At 39.1% G+C, this 17,136-nt stretch overlaps 1 protein-coding gene across 11 annotated transcripts in view; it reads left to right on the top strand.

The window, feature by feature from the left end:
* The window catches only part of LOC100744875, a 183,714-nt gene extending 172,852 nt beyond the window's left edge, over nucleotides 1–10,862 (top strand). For 9 of the 11 annotated variants that reach the window (XM_033322397.1, XM_033322414.1, XM_033322395.1 and 6 more), the window contains 7 exons: nucleotides 3,376–3,636; nucleotides 3,913–4,215; nucleotides 4,781–5,220; nucleotides 5,315–5,694; nucleotides 5,776–6,382; nucleotides 6,474–7,262; nucleotides 8,240–8,575. In XM_033322397.1, the coding sequence (XP_033178288.1) occupies nucleotides 3,376–3,636; nucleotides 3,913–4,215; nucleotides 4,781–5,220; nucleotides 5,315–5,694; nucleotides 5,776–6,382; nucleotides 6,474–7,262; nucleotides 8,240–8,575 (3,116 nt within the window). Of the gene's footprint in view, nucleotides 1–3,375; nucleotides 3,637–3,912; nucleotides 4,216–4,780; nucleotides 5,221–5,314; nucleotides 5,695–5,775; nucleotides 6,383–6,473; nucleotides 7,263–7,680; nucleotides 7,760–8,239 lie in introns of all 11 variants that reach the window. The other 2 variants (XR_001102527.3, XM_024369733.2) reach the window with 2 other exon arrangements.
* Nucleotides 10,863–17,136: the final 6,274 nt, after the last annotated feature.

Raw genomic sequence — 17,136 nt, 5'->3', positions numbered from 1 at the left:
GAGAAGTTTGATGAATGGCACGAAACCCCAAAATCTTTTTATTCTCCACCCTCGAGATAATTTGTTGGTAGCTTCAGTTGGTTCACGGCTACAGGGAACACGATCCGAAAAATATATAGTTCAATGTGAAAGTTTACTCGTGTACGTGGCGAACGACCAAATTCGAAAAGATTGCACGATGGATTCATAGTGACCTAAAAGTTGGAGAGGAATTAAAGGGAGAGAAAAAAAAACGTAACGATTTTTAGTGATGAAAAAAAAAGAGAGGGGGAGGAATAGCCGAACAGGATAGAATTCCTATTAGTATTGCGCAGTCTGTAATAAAAATGCAGTCGAGCTTTATTGCGTTTCGACCGCGATGGAACAAAAAATATAACGAGAATTCGAGGCTTGTGAAAAGGAGCGAAGAAACTTTCCACCGAGCCTTTCTCCTCATCTGCCAATTTACAAGTGTAATCGCAAGCGTAGAATCTCGCTCCGCTGATAATTAAACTCTACAACCTTTCCTCTCTTCTTTCGCTTTTCGACGAAAATTAATGTGATATCACCCTTACGATACCGCTTTTCCATTTTAATCTAATCTTCCAGGATAATCTCCGAAATACTCGTACAATCGATTACTATCTGATCGTGTATTGTATCGTGACAAAGATGTTACTTTCAATAATATGTTTGCTATTCAATTTTGTATGAATTGCGAAAACGATGGATAACGCTTCATTAGACCTGTCAAAAGGGAGAGACAAAAAGATAGAAATAAAAATTTCAATTAAAATTTGAAATATTGCAACAAGCGCGTTAGCTCTCAAAATATGTGTGCTTTCAAGTTCTCTATTAATTAAATTGAAACATATGTACAGAGAAGCGATACAATTATTTATTGTTAGTCATATGAAAAGGCAGAGGCGACGGAATGCAAGATAAAATTTCAATTAAAATTTGAAATATTACAACAGATATATTAGCTTCGGCAATATCTCCATGTTTCAAATATTTTATTAATTAAATTGAAACATGTGTTGAAAAAGATCGAAGAAGTACTCTTTATTAGTGGTATTGAAAAGAGCAGATAAAAGGATGATTAAAATAATTTCAATAACACGTTTGGTATTCAATTTTGTATGAATTGTGAAAATAATAGATACACTTCATTAGACCTGTTAAAAGGGAGGGACAAAGAGATACTAATTAAATTATGAAATATTGCAGCAAGCGCGTTAGCTTCAAAAATACGTCTGCTTTCAAATTTTCTATTAATTAAACTGAAACATAGGTTCAAAGAAATAATATAATTCATTAGACGTAAGAAAAGCAAGAGGTGACGTGATACAAAATAAAATTTCAATTAAAGTGAACTCTAACAATGTCTTTGGTTTGAAATTTTCTGTTAATTAAATTGAAACATATGCTCAAAGAAATAATACCATTTATTAGTAGACACATTAAAAGAAAGAGGCGCCAAGATACAAGATAAAATTTCAATGAAGATTTAAAATATCGTAACAAATATATTGGCTTGAGCAACATTTCTGGTCTCGATATACATACACATGTTAAAGTATGCGTACATCGAATTTTCTATCCGTGTTCGTTTACTCTTTGTTATTCCTTAATTTCTAGCGTAACTCACTCTCGCCAAAGTTAATATTCGCCGATTAAAGTTTCAATTGAAACGGTTAAGCGAATCTGATGTATTTATGCAAGACAAGTAATCTTCCTTACGAGAGCGAAATTATTTTTATAATGGAATTCCATCGCTTTACGTCACGTTTTACACGTTCTACAATGTAATACTCGTTTGTTTACTTCGGAGATTTTAATGATGTAACGCTGTTACCAACCTGATTTATGCTGGCATTAAAGTCTCTTGAATTAAAATCTCCACTTTTCTCGGACGATTCTGCTTTATTTAAAGTGAAAGCGTGATGTAATCTTCAACGAAAAAAAATCAAGATTTTTTTTTTATTATATAATGTGAAATGTCGTCTTGGTTTCTTCCTAACAGTTTTATTAATTTAGCTCCGATTCTTTAGACCAATTTCTTCTATCTTCTGCTCTTAAAAATCAAAAATTTGCCTTTGGTCTTTCTCGAACATTTATCAATCGAAATCTACGCTTTAAAAAACACTTTCGAATACACTTGACCTCTTGAAAGTTAAACATCTGTCTTCGCTTTTTCTCAAAAGATTTGTATTACTCGAAATGTGTAAATAATACTTTGGAAAAACTTCTGCGAGTGCACTTAATCTCCTACAAAAATGAAAAACTTGTCATGGTTTTTCCCCAAATTTTTAAACTTAAATTTAATTCGTTCGAAACATTTCTTTCAATTATTTCTTCGCATTTCGTCATTTAGAAACTAGAGACTCGTTTCTCCTGGTTCTTTTATCTTGATCTTCGTCTCGTTAGTTTAGATCAAATTTTTTAGAGAATTCTTTTTCAACAGAAATAGCCATACTGTGACAAGCTCAGTTTATGAATGAGGGGAAATAAAAATTATTTCGTCATCGATATCTTAATCTCTCGTTACTGTCAGAAACCACATGGAAAGTTGTAAAATGACACGATCAGAGATAAAGTCCCTTGGCAGAAAGTGAAAATCGATATCCGATGTGGACACAATTGTGGCTAAACGATCGCGACGTAACCGTCTGTCCCGGATGCAAACCACCGCAGATTTTACATTCATAAACACCGGGTACGAGTTGAATCGGCTCAATTAGCCGGATGATTTTTGCACTATTCTCCGCTCACAAACCACGTTGATTCGTGCAATTGACTCCATTACGCGTTTCCTCGATAGTCCACTCTTGAATTTCGTCTACCAACTTTTTTTATTTCTCCTTTTTTTTCTCTTTCGTAATTTTTCCACCGGTCTACGGAGAGTTAAATTGTTTCCTAACAAAGTCCATTCGTGACGTTTGAAAAATTGGCCTCCTCTGCCAGAAATTTTTTATTTTTTTGTTATGGTTCTCGTTTTGTTTCGTAATTTGCGAAATTGTGAATTCGTGAAATTCGAAGATGCAAATAAGGAATTTTTATATTCACTCTTTTTTTTTCTTTTTTTAAGAATATCAGTTGATGTAAGCATAGTGGGATGGATGATTATGTAAATAAATCTTATAAAGTTTTAGTATCAAACGAGAGATTCTCTTGGTTCTGGTTTTATAAAATTGTCTTTCATAAATTATAAAAGCCTGTCTTGGTTCTCTTCTGAACTTCGATTTAATTCTCCAGAGACGTTTCTACAGTGACACTTAAACTCTCAAAAATTGAAAACTTATCTTTCATTTCTCTGCAATTTTCTTTGGTCTTTCTCGAACTTCCTTTGATATTGAACTTTCACAAGGAATCTTTTTGATTCTGTTTGCGCAGTCAAATCTCCAGAGTCCCTGGGCAGTCACTTGGCTTCGTTGCTGTTGGAGGCTGAACACAGAGTTCAAGAACTCGGCGGCAGTACTTCCGGCAGCGGTGGGACTACCCTCCTGGAACCACCAAGCAGTCATAGATCAAGTTTTTCGTCGCAGCACAACAATCTCACGGGATGCGGCGGTAGCGCGGAGGACAAGCAACTCGCTTTGTGGGAAAGAAGAGCTAGAGCGCTTAGAAAAATGTTGCTTGGATTCGATCAAGCGAGTAAGTCATACACAAGTATCATTTTGATTTTATATTTTTTAACGCGACTAAAAAGAAAAAAAAAAGAAAAGAAAAACAGAATTTAAGTAAAAATTTGCTTTACCTGCTAAATATTATAAGAATTACTCTACTTTAGATATTTTAGATACTATTGTAAATTGTATGCATTCTGTAAGATTTTTACACAATTAAGCTTTCCAAAAATGCATAAACAGTAACGGCTAATACGAGAGTAGAAAATTTTTAAATAAAATTGACAATACTAATCTATTTCAGGGCCACCAGACATGCCATTTTTGGTCGCAGTGGACGTCACAGGAACAAATTCTGTAACAGTGAGGTTTCAAGAACCAGATTCCCATGATTCTCCAATCTGCACAAAATTTAAAGTCCAATGGAGTATCAAAGAAGATTTCTCGGTGATCTGTGGCGAGAGAGAGGTGCTAGATATGAAACAAAGGGAATGCAGGATTGACGATCTGATTCAGGGACAGAAATATTATTTTCGAGCAGCTGCTGGCAATTTGAAGGGCTACAGCAGGTTCAGGAACTCGACTCCCGCCCACGTAACACCTAGCAGTACGATCATTTTTTTATTTTTTTTCTATAGAGTGCATTGCGAATGAAGAGCGTATGCAGAAGGCTATTTTTGTTAATTTCCTGACCTTTATGCCACTCGGCTGAAAAATAGTATCTCAGTATGAAATGAAATAATCTAATAGATTCAAAGATATAAATCTTAGTATAAGTTTCTTATAAGAAACGAGTATGTTTAATTGTTATGTTAGTTTAATCGATATTAGTCTGCATAAATAATGTTCAATATCGATATTTTTTAAATGTTCAGGAAAGAAAGAAAAATACATATTTGCTCTGCAAATGTTGAATTTTAAAACTGTCCTTCTATAAAAGGTAGGACATGTAACTTGTCACGTGTCTTTTACATATAAAACATCGAGTAACACAGCTGGAAAGTACAGAACGAAATCGATCTCGAATCTGATCCATATTTAGCTCGCGCCTAGATTTCGCTCGATTGCATTCGAATCCAGTTAAATTTAGAATTTGCATTGCACACGTACCGGTCGTTTGGTTTATCGGAGTTTTTAAAACTCGAAGTGAAGACACGTAACTATTGTTCCAGGCTGGAGAGACATCGATGGCAGAGTGCCAAGGTTTGCCGGCCGATTGGAGCAGCTGAATACTTTATTCACGGATATCAGGCGCCCAGAGTACACTCAAGAAACGCCGGCCGTGCAGAGGCGTAATCACAAGAAGAAGACAACGATAAAACAGCTCTTTTCGGCCACCAGCAAGTTTCAGAAGAATCTGAGACGCGGCGTTTTTCTCGCCTGTTTACTCTATCATGAAGATAAAATATTGGTAACGAACGAGGATTTCTTACCTGTGATCGAAGTCGACGAGACTTACCCTAGCTGTATTTATAACGACTTCCATTGGCTGATGAAAGTGGGCTGCACTTGGGACGATGTTAAAATTCTCCGTCAAAATATGGAGAAAAGTCACAGCAGTTCAACGAATCACTTCAGGATAAAGCTTTTACAGGCTGCTGCACAAATGCAGGTTTGTTTCCTATTATATAAAATTATTAAACATTTGTTAAAGATTAAAATGAATTACAGACTGATGAGTAATTTTTGGTCATTGGTTCTTATAGGCAGCGCTGTGTATACAAGACATTGGTCAGTTGTACCATAAACCCATTAGAGACGTTCAAGGCACCCTGGTTTTCTCCACAGTGAATTACATAAAATCCCCGAAGTTGATCTCAGTGTTGAATAGCAGATGGTTGCCACTCAGCAAAGTCACGAAGAAAGTCATTATTCACGAAGATAGTAACGTAGCGGATATTTTAATAGCCAGTATACAGGAACAGATGACTTACCACCAAGTTAGCAGTATCAAGCTTTCAAAGGGGCTTTATCTTGGTTATCTGAAGATGCAGAGTAGCGTCGATCTTATACAAGTCGTGGTACCCGCAAAAGCACCTAATGTTTTGCCTCATTGTAAGATCCGTGATAACCCACACGTCTCTGCGTAAGTATTGAGTCGACGAAAATACTACCTTCATACGTATCATTGCGGATTTATTAATCATTATTATTTATATTTCCATAGCGAGGAGTGGGATTATCTGAAAAGGATAACACGCATTCACGCATCAGACGCATCAGTCAAAGACTGTGAAGAGAAAGAAAACGTAACAAACGAGGCCCAAGGTACAGAACAGCAGAAATTGTTCGTCGACCTGGTCGCTGCTACAGCAAGGCGATTGTTCAATTATATGGAAATCAATCCTGAAGACTCTTTGCTCCATCGACTTTACGACGCCGAAGTTATCGATCTGACTCACGATGTGTCCTTTCTGATCGCTGTGCCTCCTGCAGAAACCGCCTGTTGCGTGCCTGGAACCAGAGAAATCCTTCTTCAACGTGGTGATCTTCTTTCGTTGCCCATCCAAGTATTCGAGATGGTTCACTTAAATACCTATCAGAAGGATGTGATCAACAGATATTCAAGACTAAGTTGCATTCTTGAACTCGACACGGCGCAAGCTCAGTACAACCACAGAGAAGCCTTCAGTTCTCTGGAGTTAAGCGTGGCGAAGGATAAGTTGGCCAGGCTGCAAGATCTGCAGACTCAAGTAAACACCGTGTGGAAAGGAGCCAGGTGGCTCATAGACGTGATCACGTTCGCTAGAGATCGCGGTTCTTCGCAGCAGAGCGTAAGTTGAACTGACCAATCCTGTGATCTGTGTAAAATTATTTAAAATCCAAGTATATCGCATTAGACAACTCTATAATTCATAACTACAGGGTTCGTCACAAACAGTTGGAATTTCAATGAAGCACCTGCTCAGCCTCGACCGAAACAGAAGCAACAGCAACAGCCTAAAGAGAAGTTTGCTCCAATTACCGCCACGCGATCCGAAGCTGGTGAAATCTAGTCCAGGTCGAGGCAGCTGGCCAGGACCTAACATGTCCAATTCTTCCTCAAATCTGCTCACAACGGAGTTCAGTAAAAGCGAACAACAATTGCCCAGTGGCCAGTATATTCGCAAGGGCAGCAACACTTCAAATGTGTCGGCCGGCTCAGAGCCTGCAAAGTCTACGGTACCCATGAGCAGCCCCAGCAATCTAAGCAACGCGACCAGCGCTGGCAGCAACAATCATCTGGTACCATTACAGAACACCAGGTTACCGCCTTCCAAATCCGAGGACACTCTGATCCTAACGAAATACAAACACAGTCCCAGAAATAGGTCAGCTACGATCACATCCGCATCGGCCAGCACCAGTCCTTTACTCAGCATAAAACCTATGATCTATGGTGGCTCGCTCCTAAGCGTGTCAACAGCCATGACAAACACGACGAGTCTGTTAAGTGTCAGCAACACCAATTCCGACAGTTTGCATTCGCTAAGTAGCGACGAGTATTCGACGCCTAACTCGAGTGTCTGCATAAAGAGTGGACATACGAAGAGCAAATCGACCAAGCCCACTGCTAGCGTCGCGGCCACGGCCACTGGTTCCTTGGAAAGTCAACTGGAGGAGGAGAAAGACGAAGCAACGTTAATGCCTGCTCCTCTGCCGGGCATTCTTCAGGTAATATTTGTCAAGTTCCAAGTATCAATTTTTCAAGTAGAAATTAGAATTTACATGGAGGAAGAGTCAATATATAATGAAATAACAGGATTGGGATCCTGTGTAGTTAAATATTATGACAGAAATCACCACGGAAGATTATTCTTTTCTGAAAAGAATCGTGTTCGTCTTATTGTTAGTTACAACATGATCGTTGCTTCATTCTCAAGATTCACGGGGGATTACAATTACGAACAACGATCGTAATAATCTTGGGAGCAGCTAGTACAATTTGTCACGGTTGTTTCCCATTAGCCAAGGAATTATTCCTTGCGCAAGCTTCCTTAAAGTAACACTTATTCCAATTCTAAACCGCAAAAGCTTATTATTACCTATTGGGAAACTACTCATTGAGTTTAAATAATATTTTTCCTTGTAGGGAACACAAGTCTAACCTGATTGTAGTTAAAAACAGCTCACTTGGTCTTCTAGTGCAGACCGATGTAGCAGACATATGAGTAAGCCGTCACACACCGCTAAGTTTCAGTGCTTGTCTCGCTCAGATGCGCTTTCCAGATTACGCTTTTCGTGTATTATCGATCTAGCAGAGCATGAAATTTCGTCCGAGCTTTCAACTTAACGTAACACGATTGTTTCCATGTTAATCTAGGTATAATTTTTCTAACGATGAATAAAAATCTTTGATCTGAATGCGTGCTGCATATCTCTTTATCTATGTCATTTTAAATCGTTACTACCATTAGGTAAGCAATCTTTTTCTTCTTTTTTTTTCTCTCTTTCAAATGTTTTGAACACTAACGTTTACCTAATTTACTATTCGTCGTTAACAACAGCCAGATGCATCGAGCAACGTGCTGTCACTGCGCTGCCACCTAAATGTCATTGCATATGCTGATTTTACAGCAGACAATTTGTATCTGTACAGTCTATAAATTACCTAACGGCATCGTCTGACCGTAGACCCGGTATTTTTGCAGGTTTACGCGGCCTATGAAACCGGCCTGGCTTCCGGAACCAGTCTCAAGTTACACGTTACTCCGAGGACCACGGCCAGAGAAGTTGTGAATCTAGTTGTGAAGCAGCTGAACATGGCGGTAGTGTTAAAGGGTCAAGAAGGGCCCATTTACACGGCTGACGAGTTGCCGAATTTTTGCTTGGTGGCTGTGATCGGTGCCAGAGAGCGTTGCTTGAGAGATGACTTCAAGTTGTTGCAGCTTCAGAATCCTTGGAAAAAGGGCAGGTTGTACGTGAGGCAGAAACAAGATGTCCTTGCAGCCCTTGAGCACAGCAGCAAGCACACCGCGTATTTATAGCATAAGTAACGAAAGGGAAGATGACAGAAACAGATTGTGATTAGATAGAAAGTACGTCGAGAAAGGGAAAAAGATAATTCCTGTCGCGGTTCACGATGTCTACCAATGTAAGAAACGCTGCGTCTCATTAATAATTGGCGATAGAAGCCAAAGATCATTTAGTATAATGCGTTCTGTGTCTCGTAGTAATTCGAGATTAAATAGACGTTATAGACATTTTTTTGTTTCTCCATTGTATTTTTCTTGTTCGTTTTAATACAGAACAAATGACGTAGATTCCCAGTCGTCTCACGAGACGCAGAATGCATTAAGATGTACATAAAATAAACGCTTGGCTACACGAGAAATTTTCAATTGTATCTCTCGAGGCTCTAACTAAATTACACGTAATTAAGTAGGGAAGTGAAAGGGAAGAACGACGATCGTCTGAAAGGATGAGAATTTAAAATTGCGTTTAGGCGAACCGGAGTACATTCCAAACGAGTTTTCGATCCGACTGCTGTAATTTTGCGCTGATGGACTAGATAGCGTTCCAAGGGAATGGATAATACTCAAGGTATATTATACTGTTATATTTTAGGTACCGATCTCAGTGTTTTACTCGATATACACGCGTCACCGGTTATAAACGAGTCACATGCTTAAGAAATCTCATTGTTGTCCCAATTGTATTCGACGTGTCCAAGCTACGCGCAAGATACATCTTTTCTTATTCTTATTCCCAACTTTCTTTATCTTCCAAAAGATTACCCAATTTCGATAAGAAATCTTGGACACGTAGAATGAACTGAGAGCACGAACTTTTCGAGATAGAAGAAGTTTTATATTTATATTTTTAAATCCACCTAATCACCCAAGGATTTATTTCAGCAAGTAGTTCTGCTTGACTGAGCCTTTGTCACCAGGTTCAGGAGAAATACGATCCTCGAAACGATTTCTTCTCTATGAATCGGTTTCTTCGATCTGTTAACATTGCATTGTTTTACTACGAAATGATTTCTATCCATTAATTTTTTCTTGTTTGCAAATAACAAGAACAATGAAAGCGCCCTGAACATTCAAAGAGAATCAGACACTCAAAGTTCTTGGAAGATTGCGACTAGAGCAGATTACTATTACGCATTAAAATATAGTAGAAGAAACGTGATCCAGATAAAAGAGGCTTATAGACTGTTGCGTAGAAATAAAAGAAAGAGTATTACTATGGCTATTAAGATTTTTATTCTCGTCAAGACCGCAGTTATTTTATTACATTATAATTGTGTTCGCTGTTCTTCGTGTTCTTCAAACTTATTTTCTGTTTTAGAGTATTTCCTGTTTGTAGAATTTTTATATCATCGAACGAACATTGTCGTTTGCTTCTTTATTGCTACTTCGTCGGAGAAGAAGAGCGTGTCGAGATCGATTTCGAGCTGTTGACGATCTTGTTAGAATTCCAGGCACTCGAGGACTTCCTAATAAGCGACCTAGACGACGCGTTGGTGATAAATATGGTGCAGAGTGGAAAATGTAAAAAATACACCCTAATCATACGATACCGCTGTCCGGCACTTCGTGTAGTATACAATATTTTAAGATCCTAAGGCGATACGTCTTCTTAAATTTCTGTCAGTGATTGAATTTTAAAACTACGACTTGAGTATTCTACAAGAAATGTTATAAATCTCTCAATTTTCGTTATATGATAATTAGTGTAAGAAAAGTTGACATCGCTATTGGAAATCCGTCCTTTATCTTTCGTAAACGAAACTTGAAAATTCGATTCGCTTCGGGTTCAAACAATAAAACAGTGGTATCGTGCGTCGAGGGGCCACCTAAGTTTAAACGAAAATATACAATGCAGATATTTTTTTATCGAGAAAATAAAAGAATGGTAGCGAGTTGGAGGATGGGATGAAAAAGAGATTTTTACTATATTTTACCAGAATGCGTACTCGTTCGACGAGGAACGCGAACGGTACGCATTTCCAACGGAAATACGGGAATCTGTCTGTGTGTCGATATCAACAGATGTGAATAACCAAGAGGAAGAGGTGCGTGATGAAGAATGGCAGTAGGCAAAGAATGGTGGGAAAAAGATCTTAACAAAACGCTAGAAAATTTATTAGCTCTACCTGAGTATTTATCGATGTTGAGTGTAAAATAATCATTAGCAGTTAAGTGTTACTGTGGGAGGAAAACGAATTTTAAGACTCGAGAAGCCCTGGTTTTCCTCTCAGACAGCAGTTCCAAAAAAATAAAACAAAGAAATAAAAAAAAAACGCAAGATGAAAGAACTACTTGTAAATATTCAAAGAAATCTATGTATGTATAAAATATAAATGAAAATTATCGAAGAAATTGAAGTCGATTATTTTTCACCAAATCGGGCTTTTATTTTAGAGGAGCTATTTCAACTACAGTAACCAGGACAGCAACGATTTCAAATCCACAAAATAGAACACTAAGAGAAGTCGATCGAAATTATGGCCCAGCTCGAAATAATTTTGGGAATAGGTCGAGTAAATTGTATTTACGTTTCTGTTGCCCTTGGTAAAATTCATTCGATTACGTTACAGCTCGTATATTTTATTTCATTAGCCAGAGCGAGTCGTAACTCTCGAGGTGAGGCAAAATGAACCCGGACCCTCACGACCGACAGTCCCGCTGACCCACTTCCGTCTTGTTTCTCGTCTCATCTTGCTCTGCCACCTACTCCTTATTTATCCCCCACCTGGTGTAATTGTGCACTCTGGTCTTCCGGCTAGTTCCCAAGAGATCTGTGGTAATGAAAAACTGCCAGGGCATCGCCTCCGAGGAACGGTGCCCCCTCGTAGGTCAGGCAACTTATTCTCAACAGCCGGCATCGATATCCTGGCATTTTAATAACTGTCAGTGCCGTGACTACGATAAATTTGCATACAGATGTAACGAAGGTAATTTAGAAAATTATCAACGAATATCGGGACTTGGGTATTCAAACACTAAACTCACACATACTTTAACACGATCGCTGTACAAACACAAACTAGCATCTCCGTTATTGAACTGCTGTCAATTAAAACTTGCCAGAGTCAGATATTTTGATATCTGCGATCCTCTTGCAGATATAGCACTCTTGTATTGCAAGATCGATTGAAGAGAGACAGAAGTCTGAGAGATGAACGTCGCCATGATTAATCACAGTCGCAATCCAATTGCACGCTAGACAGCGACTACTAGGTGACTGAAATCACAGGGGAAGATTGTAAACGATCTGGCTGCGAATTAGATGAAACTTTCTACGCTTGAAGAACACCCAAAAATATTGTAGGCGCGTATTTGTTTCACTCAGACCTCCGTCCTAATCTTCGCTCAAACTTCCATCAAAATCTTTGTCCTAAGCTTGAGTCGTGGATTGGGTGAAGGTTTGGGTATAGGTTTTGGTACAAGTTTGGATCGTGACTTGAGTGGAGATTAGGATGGAGCTTTGGTTGACAGAAATTCTTATCTACAATGTTCGGCTGCTCGCCAGGCCTACAAAGTTCCATCCGAATGGGAACCGGACCGTTCACGACCTGTCCTTCTCAGTACCGTATGCACGCTCTACCGGAGAAGTTCACTGTTGGAGTTCGCATAATCGCATCAACAATACAGCGTTATTTGCTCTGAGTTAATGCCTTTATTCACGATGTTCCTTGCGCCATCGCGATAGACAAACATCTTCAAAAGACTCGTCAAATATTTTGGGACAATTTTTTGAAACATTAAGATGAATCTCATTCTGGAATAATGGACACTTTGATCATCATAAGTATAGTAAATAACAATTTTTAAGAGTATCAAACTTTCAAGGTTTACTGAAAATTCAGCAAGCACAGTTCATTAATTTGATGGAATAACGATCGTCGAAGAAATGTGAGCTGGAAATATTGGAATAAAATAGCGAAGAAGTAGGATAAATGTTACAAGGGTGTAAAATTTGGAAGTTACGTCGCTGCAATGGCTGTAAATTTGCTTTTGTGGGTGCATATACAGTTAATAGTCATTGTCAGCAGAACAGAACCGCACGAGGAGATTGGTTGACCCGCAGTCCGGATTCGCCCTCGGCTGACCCCGTTGTTAACTGACCCACTGACGATATTGATAGCGGGATACCACGGTGCTCGGTTAGCATCGGTCTCTCGCGTTCGTTCTTCGCGTTACTCTATCCCTGAAACGGCGTTGAAAAAATGTCTGTTAATTTCCATCCGCCTGCAAAACCAACTAAAGTCATTCCAAAAATTATACATTATAGTTCAACTAATTATACATTCTATATCTGTCTGCGTATAATACAATCGTTCGAAATTGTCAATTCACGAGTCAGATGCAACGTAGAAAAGCAACTTCAAGAATCGAAAATTGCTATATAATTTTCAACGTGGTTTAATAATTATATATTCGAATCGAAGCATAATTATAATTATCTGTATATTTGGATTATTTGAATATTTGATATCCTCAAATTGAAAATGAGATATGAACGCTTGGAAAGCACAAACTTTTTCGGAATATCCGATAACACGTTTAAAACGCCAACTGGTACAGGACAATCCTCACCCTTCCACCGTGAAATTTGTTTTCGATGAAACCACGCGTCCAATACGGTACGAAAGTTGGCAAATGCAGCCCAGTTTCCTAACAATCTCGCATCGCCTCTAATAACGACATCAGGATGCCGTAAACGCGATCCTCCTTGACGAAAATGCAGCGCTCGGCGCATCTGTGATCTCTGTGTTCGCACGTCTTTCGATCGATGGATTACGACACGCCGCATTGTGCTTAGAAGTGCTCCCGAGGCTGTCACGAGAATCAGATTGCCGTAATAATTTGATTGATATTCGCTCTCCTTCGCAGAAAACGCTCGAGAAGATGGAGATAGAGCAGCCAGTCTGTGGGTTGGCTCGGCTTCTTGCGCAGCGTGGAACACCGAAAGCCGAGAAAATCCAAATACGTGGCAGGAGTAAGACAATTTTCCAAGTTAGGAGATTTAGGAATTGTGGGAAATGAAATTTATGGAAAGTTAATTGGTTAACGACAACGATAATATGCAAGCTTTGGCCTGGCAGAGATAGGAAATTTCTAACAATAAAAATCAGAACGTGTCGAGGAGGAAAAGGTTTAATAGTTTAGAAAGAGAGAAGAAAGAGTCTCCTTATTTGTAAAAAGAGTTCAGTCTTGATTAAATCACGACAGTTTAAAAATCGTGCAAACTGAAGATTTTTGAAACTTGGAATACCATAAAATTATAGATTTTAGAAGAAAGTAAATTAATTATGATTAGTTCATGAAGATTAACATTGCATTCTTTTGTTTATTAGAAAACAGTCCATCGGGACGCTTGTTTTAATTGCTTTAATAAATTTAATTTTCGTTTCAACGCGCTGTCCATCGCTTCAGTTGCTTGCCCGAGCAATTTTATCGAAGCGCGCGAAAGCTAAAATTGCGCCAGTTGTATCGATATCACTGAAATAATTGAACCTACGCATTATACACGACGATAGCTCTGCCTTTCTACGTTACTCGATCGAAGCTAACAGAAGCTAAAATGCGACAATTAGTAGAATCGCGAGAAGAGAGATTGGATCGACGCACCATATGCGTCAGTAGCAACGAATACGTTAAAGTCAAAAGATTAAGAAGGCGAGGGAGAAAATTTTGGGAAAAAACGGTGTCGTGGATGTTGGGATACGACGAGGTATAATACGACGGACGATGTTAATAAGAAACAGTAGGTCAACTTGTGTAGAACGAGGCTAGAAGCTCCTGGCAAATCCGGTGTCAATGAGATCGATTCACCCGGCATCGTCGCTCCAGTTATTGACAGGGAACTGGACCGTCTAGTTCTTTCTCGACGATGCTTCTTGCATCCACTGCAACAACGTGGACTACGAACAGAGGATGTGTAACAATTCGTTCTGGAAAGGATATCCAGTTGCCTGGATCTCGAAGCCGGGTTATACTTCGCCGAACACTTCAGATTTTTTGTTACCAGCTAAGGAGTGGTGCTTGGAACACTTACATTTTTAACGTGTTTTTTGTACTTCCGTAACTAACCGATGATTTAACTTCTTACGGCTAAAAGAATCTCCGACAGTTTGTACCAATATGTTGGATCGAAGTATATATTTCGATTCGAAGAACGTAATTTATTGTACATAAATCATAGCACATAGATTACGTAGTTATATACGTATTCTATACGTATTTTATCGAAGGCCATTTCAGCCTCTCGGAAGACAAATTCATTAACTTTACTCCGTCAATTTTTTCCTTTCATCGCACAGGTATATGATTAATATTCGATTCTCAAGGAAGAAGGAAATTTATTTCATTTTATCTATAGTAATCACCTCGTCTTTTGGCTTAGGATGGCTTCCGGCCTCATGTCATAAATGCGTAATATTTCGTCTAATATTCTAAGAAAGAAATATATACAAACCAAACAATCGTTTTTACAAAATACGTATGTTTAACGTAGCTGTATATATATCGTCAAATAGCAACGCTATGCATCAAAGGGTTAATAGGATCTCTCCAACTTGAGGGTTGAACTTAGAAATCATTGCTTGCAACGCTTCTAAGCAATTTTATTTTCCTGTACACCTACTCTATGCTCCTCATTCTCGTATTCTATGTTTCAAGTTCAATTATTCAATTCTCCAATATATTTGTATTTGATTGTGATTCAATAATCACAGCAGAACGTTTGTTCTTATGCTGTTGGAAATACAAAAACCAGCATCGCTAAAGGACAACTTGAGCGAGGCCAACACAAAGAACCACTTCGAGTTCTTAAGGGGAAGCAGATCTACTAAGAGTAGTATAACAGACTCTATAGTCGATGCAACTACGAATATAATTAAAGACAATTTTCCAAGAATGAGAAGGATATGGATGAAAGGAAAAATATAGAGATTGGGTAGTGGGGTGGGCCCTAAGATTGGCAAAGGGCCTGATTTTACACGGATCTTTCAGGCTCCCGCGCACGTGTGCCAACTATATTGCGAAAGACTTATACGGGGCACAAGGTCCAGCCATTCGCCGGTCGAATTTTTACCGATCGAAGGTTAGGTTTCGCAGTTGGGTCTGCGTACCGATCTGTGGCCCCTGTAAGCCCTCTCTCTCCTTCACCAATGTCCCCGTATCACGTCAGTACAGTCAGTTCTGCTATCACGCTACTTTTCCTTGAACAATCCTGCCTTCGTCTGTCCTGCTTTCTTTTCTTTTTTTCTTTTTTTAATTCCGTCGTCTCTTGAGTTCTCCTGTCTCTCGTAAGTCGTAGGATTCGCTTTTTTAATTATGGAAATTGACGACGTCCAGTACAATGCATAGACCTACATAACGTGGAATAACTGAGAAAAACTATAAAAATGAAACCTCTCTACGGACATAATTCTTAATCTCATATTCAAGATCCCGTATAAAGATTGCCTGTCCGTATATTCCCATCATAACTTTAATAGCATAATCTCCGTGGATAATGCTAATAATATGGTTCGCAGGCTTTTAACAACCGCGATCACCTCAATCTCTACAAAACCCAAGAAAATAAGACGTTGATTAACAGAGGCAGAGGAGAACCATCCGAACAAAGACGCGCTGTCTCAGCTCCACGAACAAAGAGGAATTTCGTGAACCTACACTGGCTCACGAAGATATCTGTATGCGTTATACAATATGTTACACGTATATTTTACGTGTTACATAACATTTTGAAATTCCGTTATCGCCGTATGTGTTACACGAGTAGTTCTGCAACTTCATTAACGCTATAATGAGACGCAACAGTCGTGATTATATCGGTCAAATTTGAAACCAATCTGAAATTGTATGTGGAAGATGCAAGACATTTATTGCGAAGATATATTTACGATAGTAAAAAATTAATACGCGGCATGAATAGTCATCATCAGCTAAACTGATTATTTACCGTAAAGATATATTTAGTAAAACTTAATATACGCCAAGCATGTATAGCCATATGAAACATAATATGTGTCAAGCGTGATTCCATCTCTGTAATTACCTCAGTAGTCTTGTAATTTCCACACGTAAGACCTCAGTAAGTTTCGTGTCAAACTTTACCAACGCGGTACGTACAACTCGAGTCTCGTCAGAGAGCCAGTGAAATTTGAAAACGTTCCGTACAACTCACAAAATGCGTTCGTAGAAGGTAATGCACACTTTCGTGAACCCACGTACGAGAAGACAAAAAGATAGAGCAAGAAGAATACAGAATAACGACAGCGTTCTGTAGAATTGAGCAAGAATCCTGCATTGTTCGAAGAGGCTGGAAGACGACGGAGAAGCTCTTATCAGAGCAATTCGTGCGGCGTGTGGTGTTATCAGGAACGACTGTACCTGAGGATCGTGAGTTAGAACAAGGCAAAAGCGGCTCAGAGTGGAGGCCACTTCTCCGGGTTGTCCCCTCCTGGCGGGGACACGTCGCGTTCTCGGAGGACAACGACGACGACGAAGGAGAGATCGCCAGTCAAGACCCCGGCGAAGAAGAAAAGAGAGACGAGTGCGGCCGTGGCGAGGCTTACCACGAGGCCGTC

Source organism: Bombus impatiens, unplaced genomic scaffold (assembly GCF_000188095.3).
Source record: "Bombus impatiens unplaced genomic scaffold, BIMP_2.2 scf_0036, whole genome shotgun sequence".
Taxonomy (NCBI): Eukaryota; Metazoa; Arthropoda; class Insecta; order Hymenoptera; family Apidae; genus Bombus; species Bombus impatiens.
The sequence above is the reverse complement of the archived record's forward strand: the minus strand, read 5'-3'. Positions and strand labels throughout refer to the sequence as shown.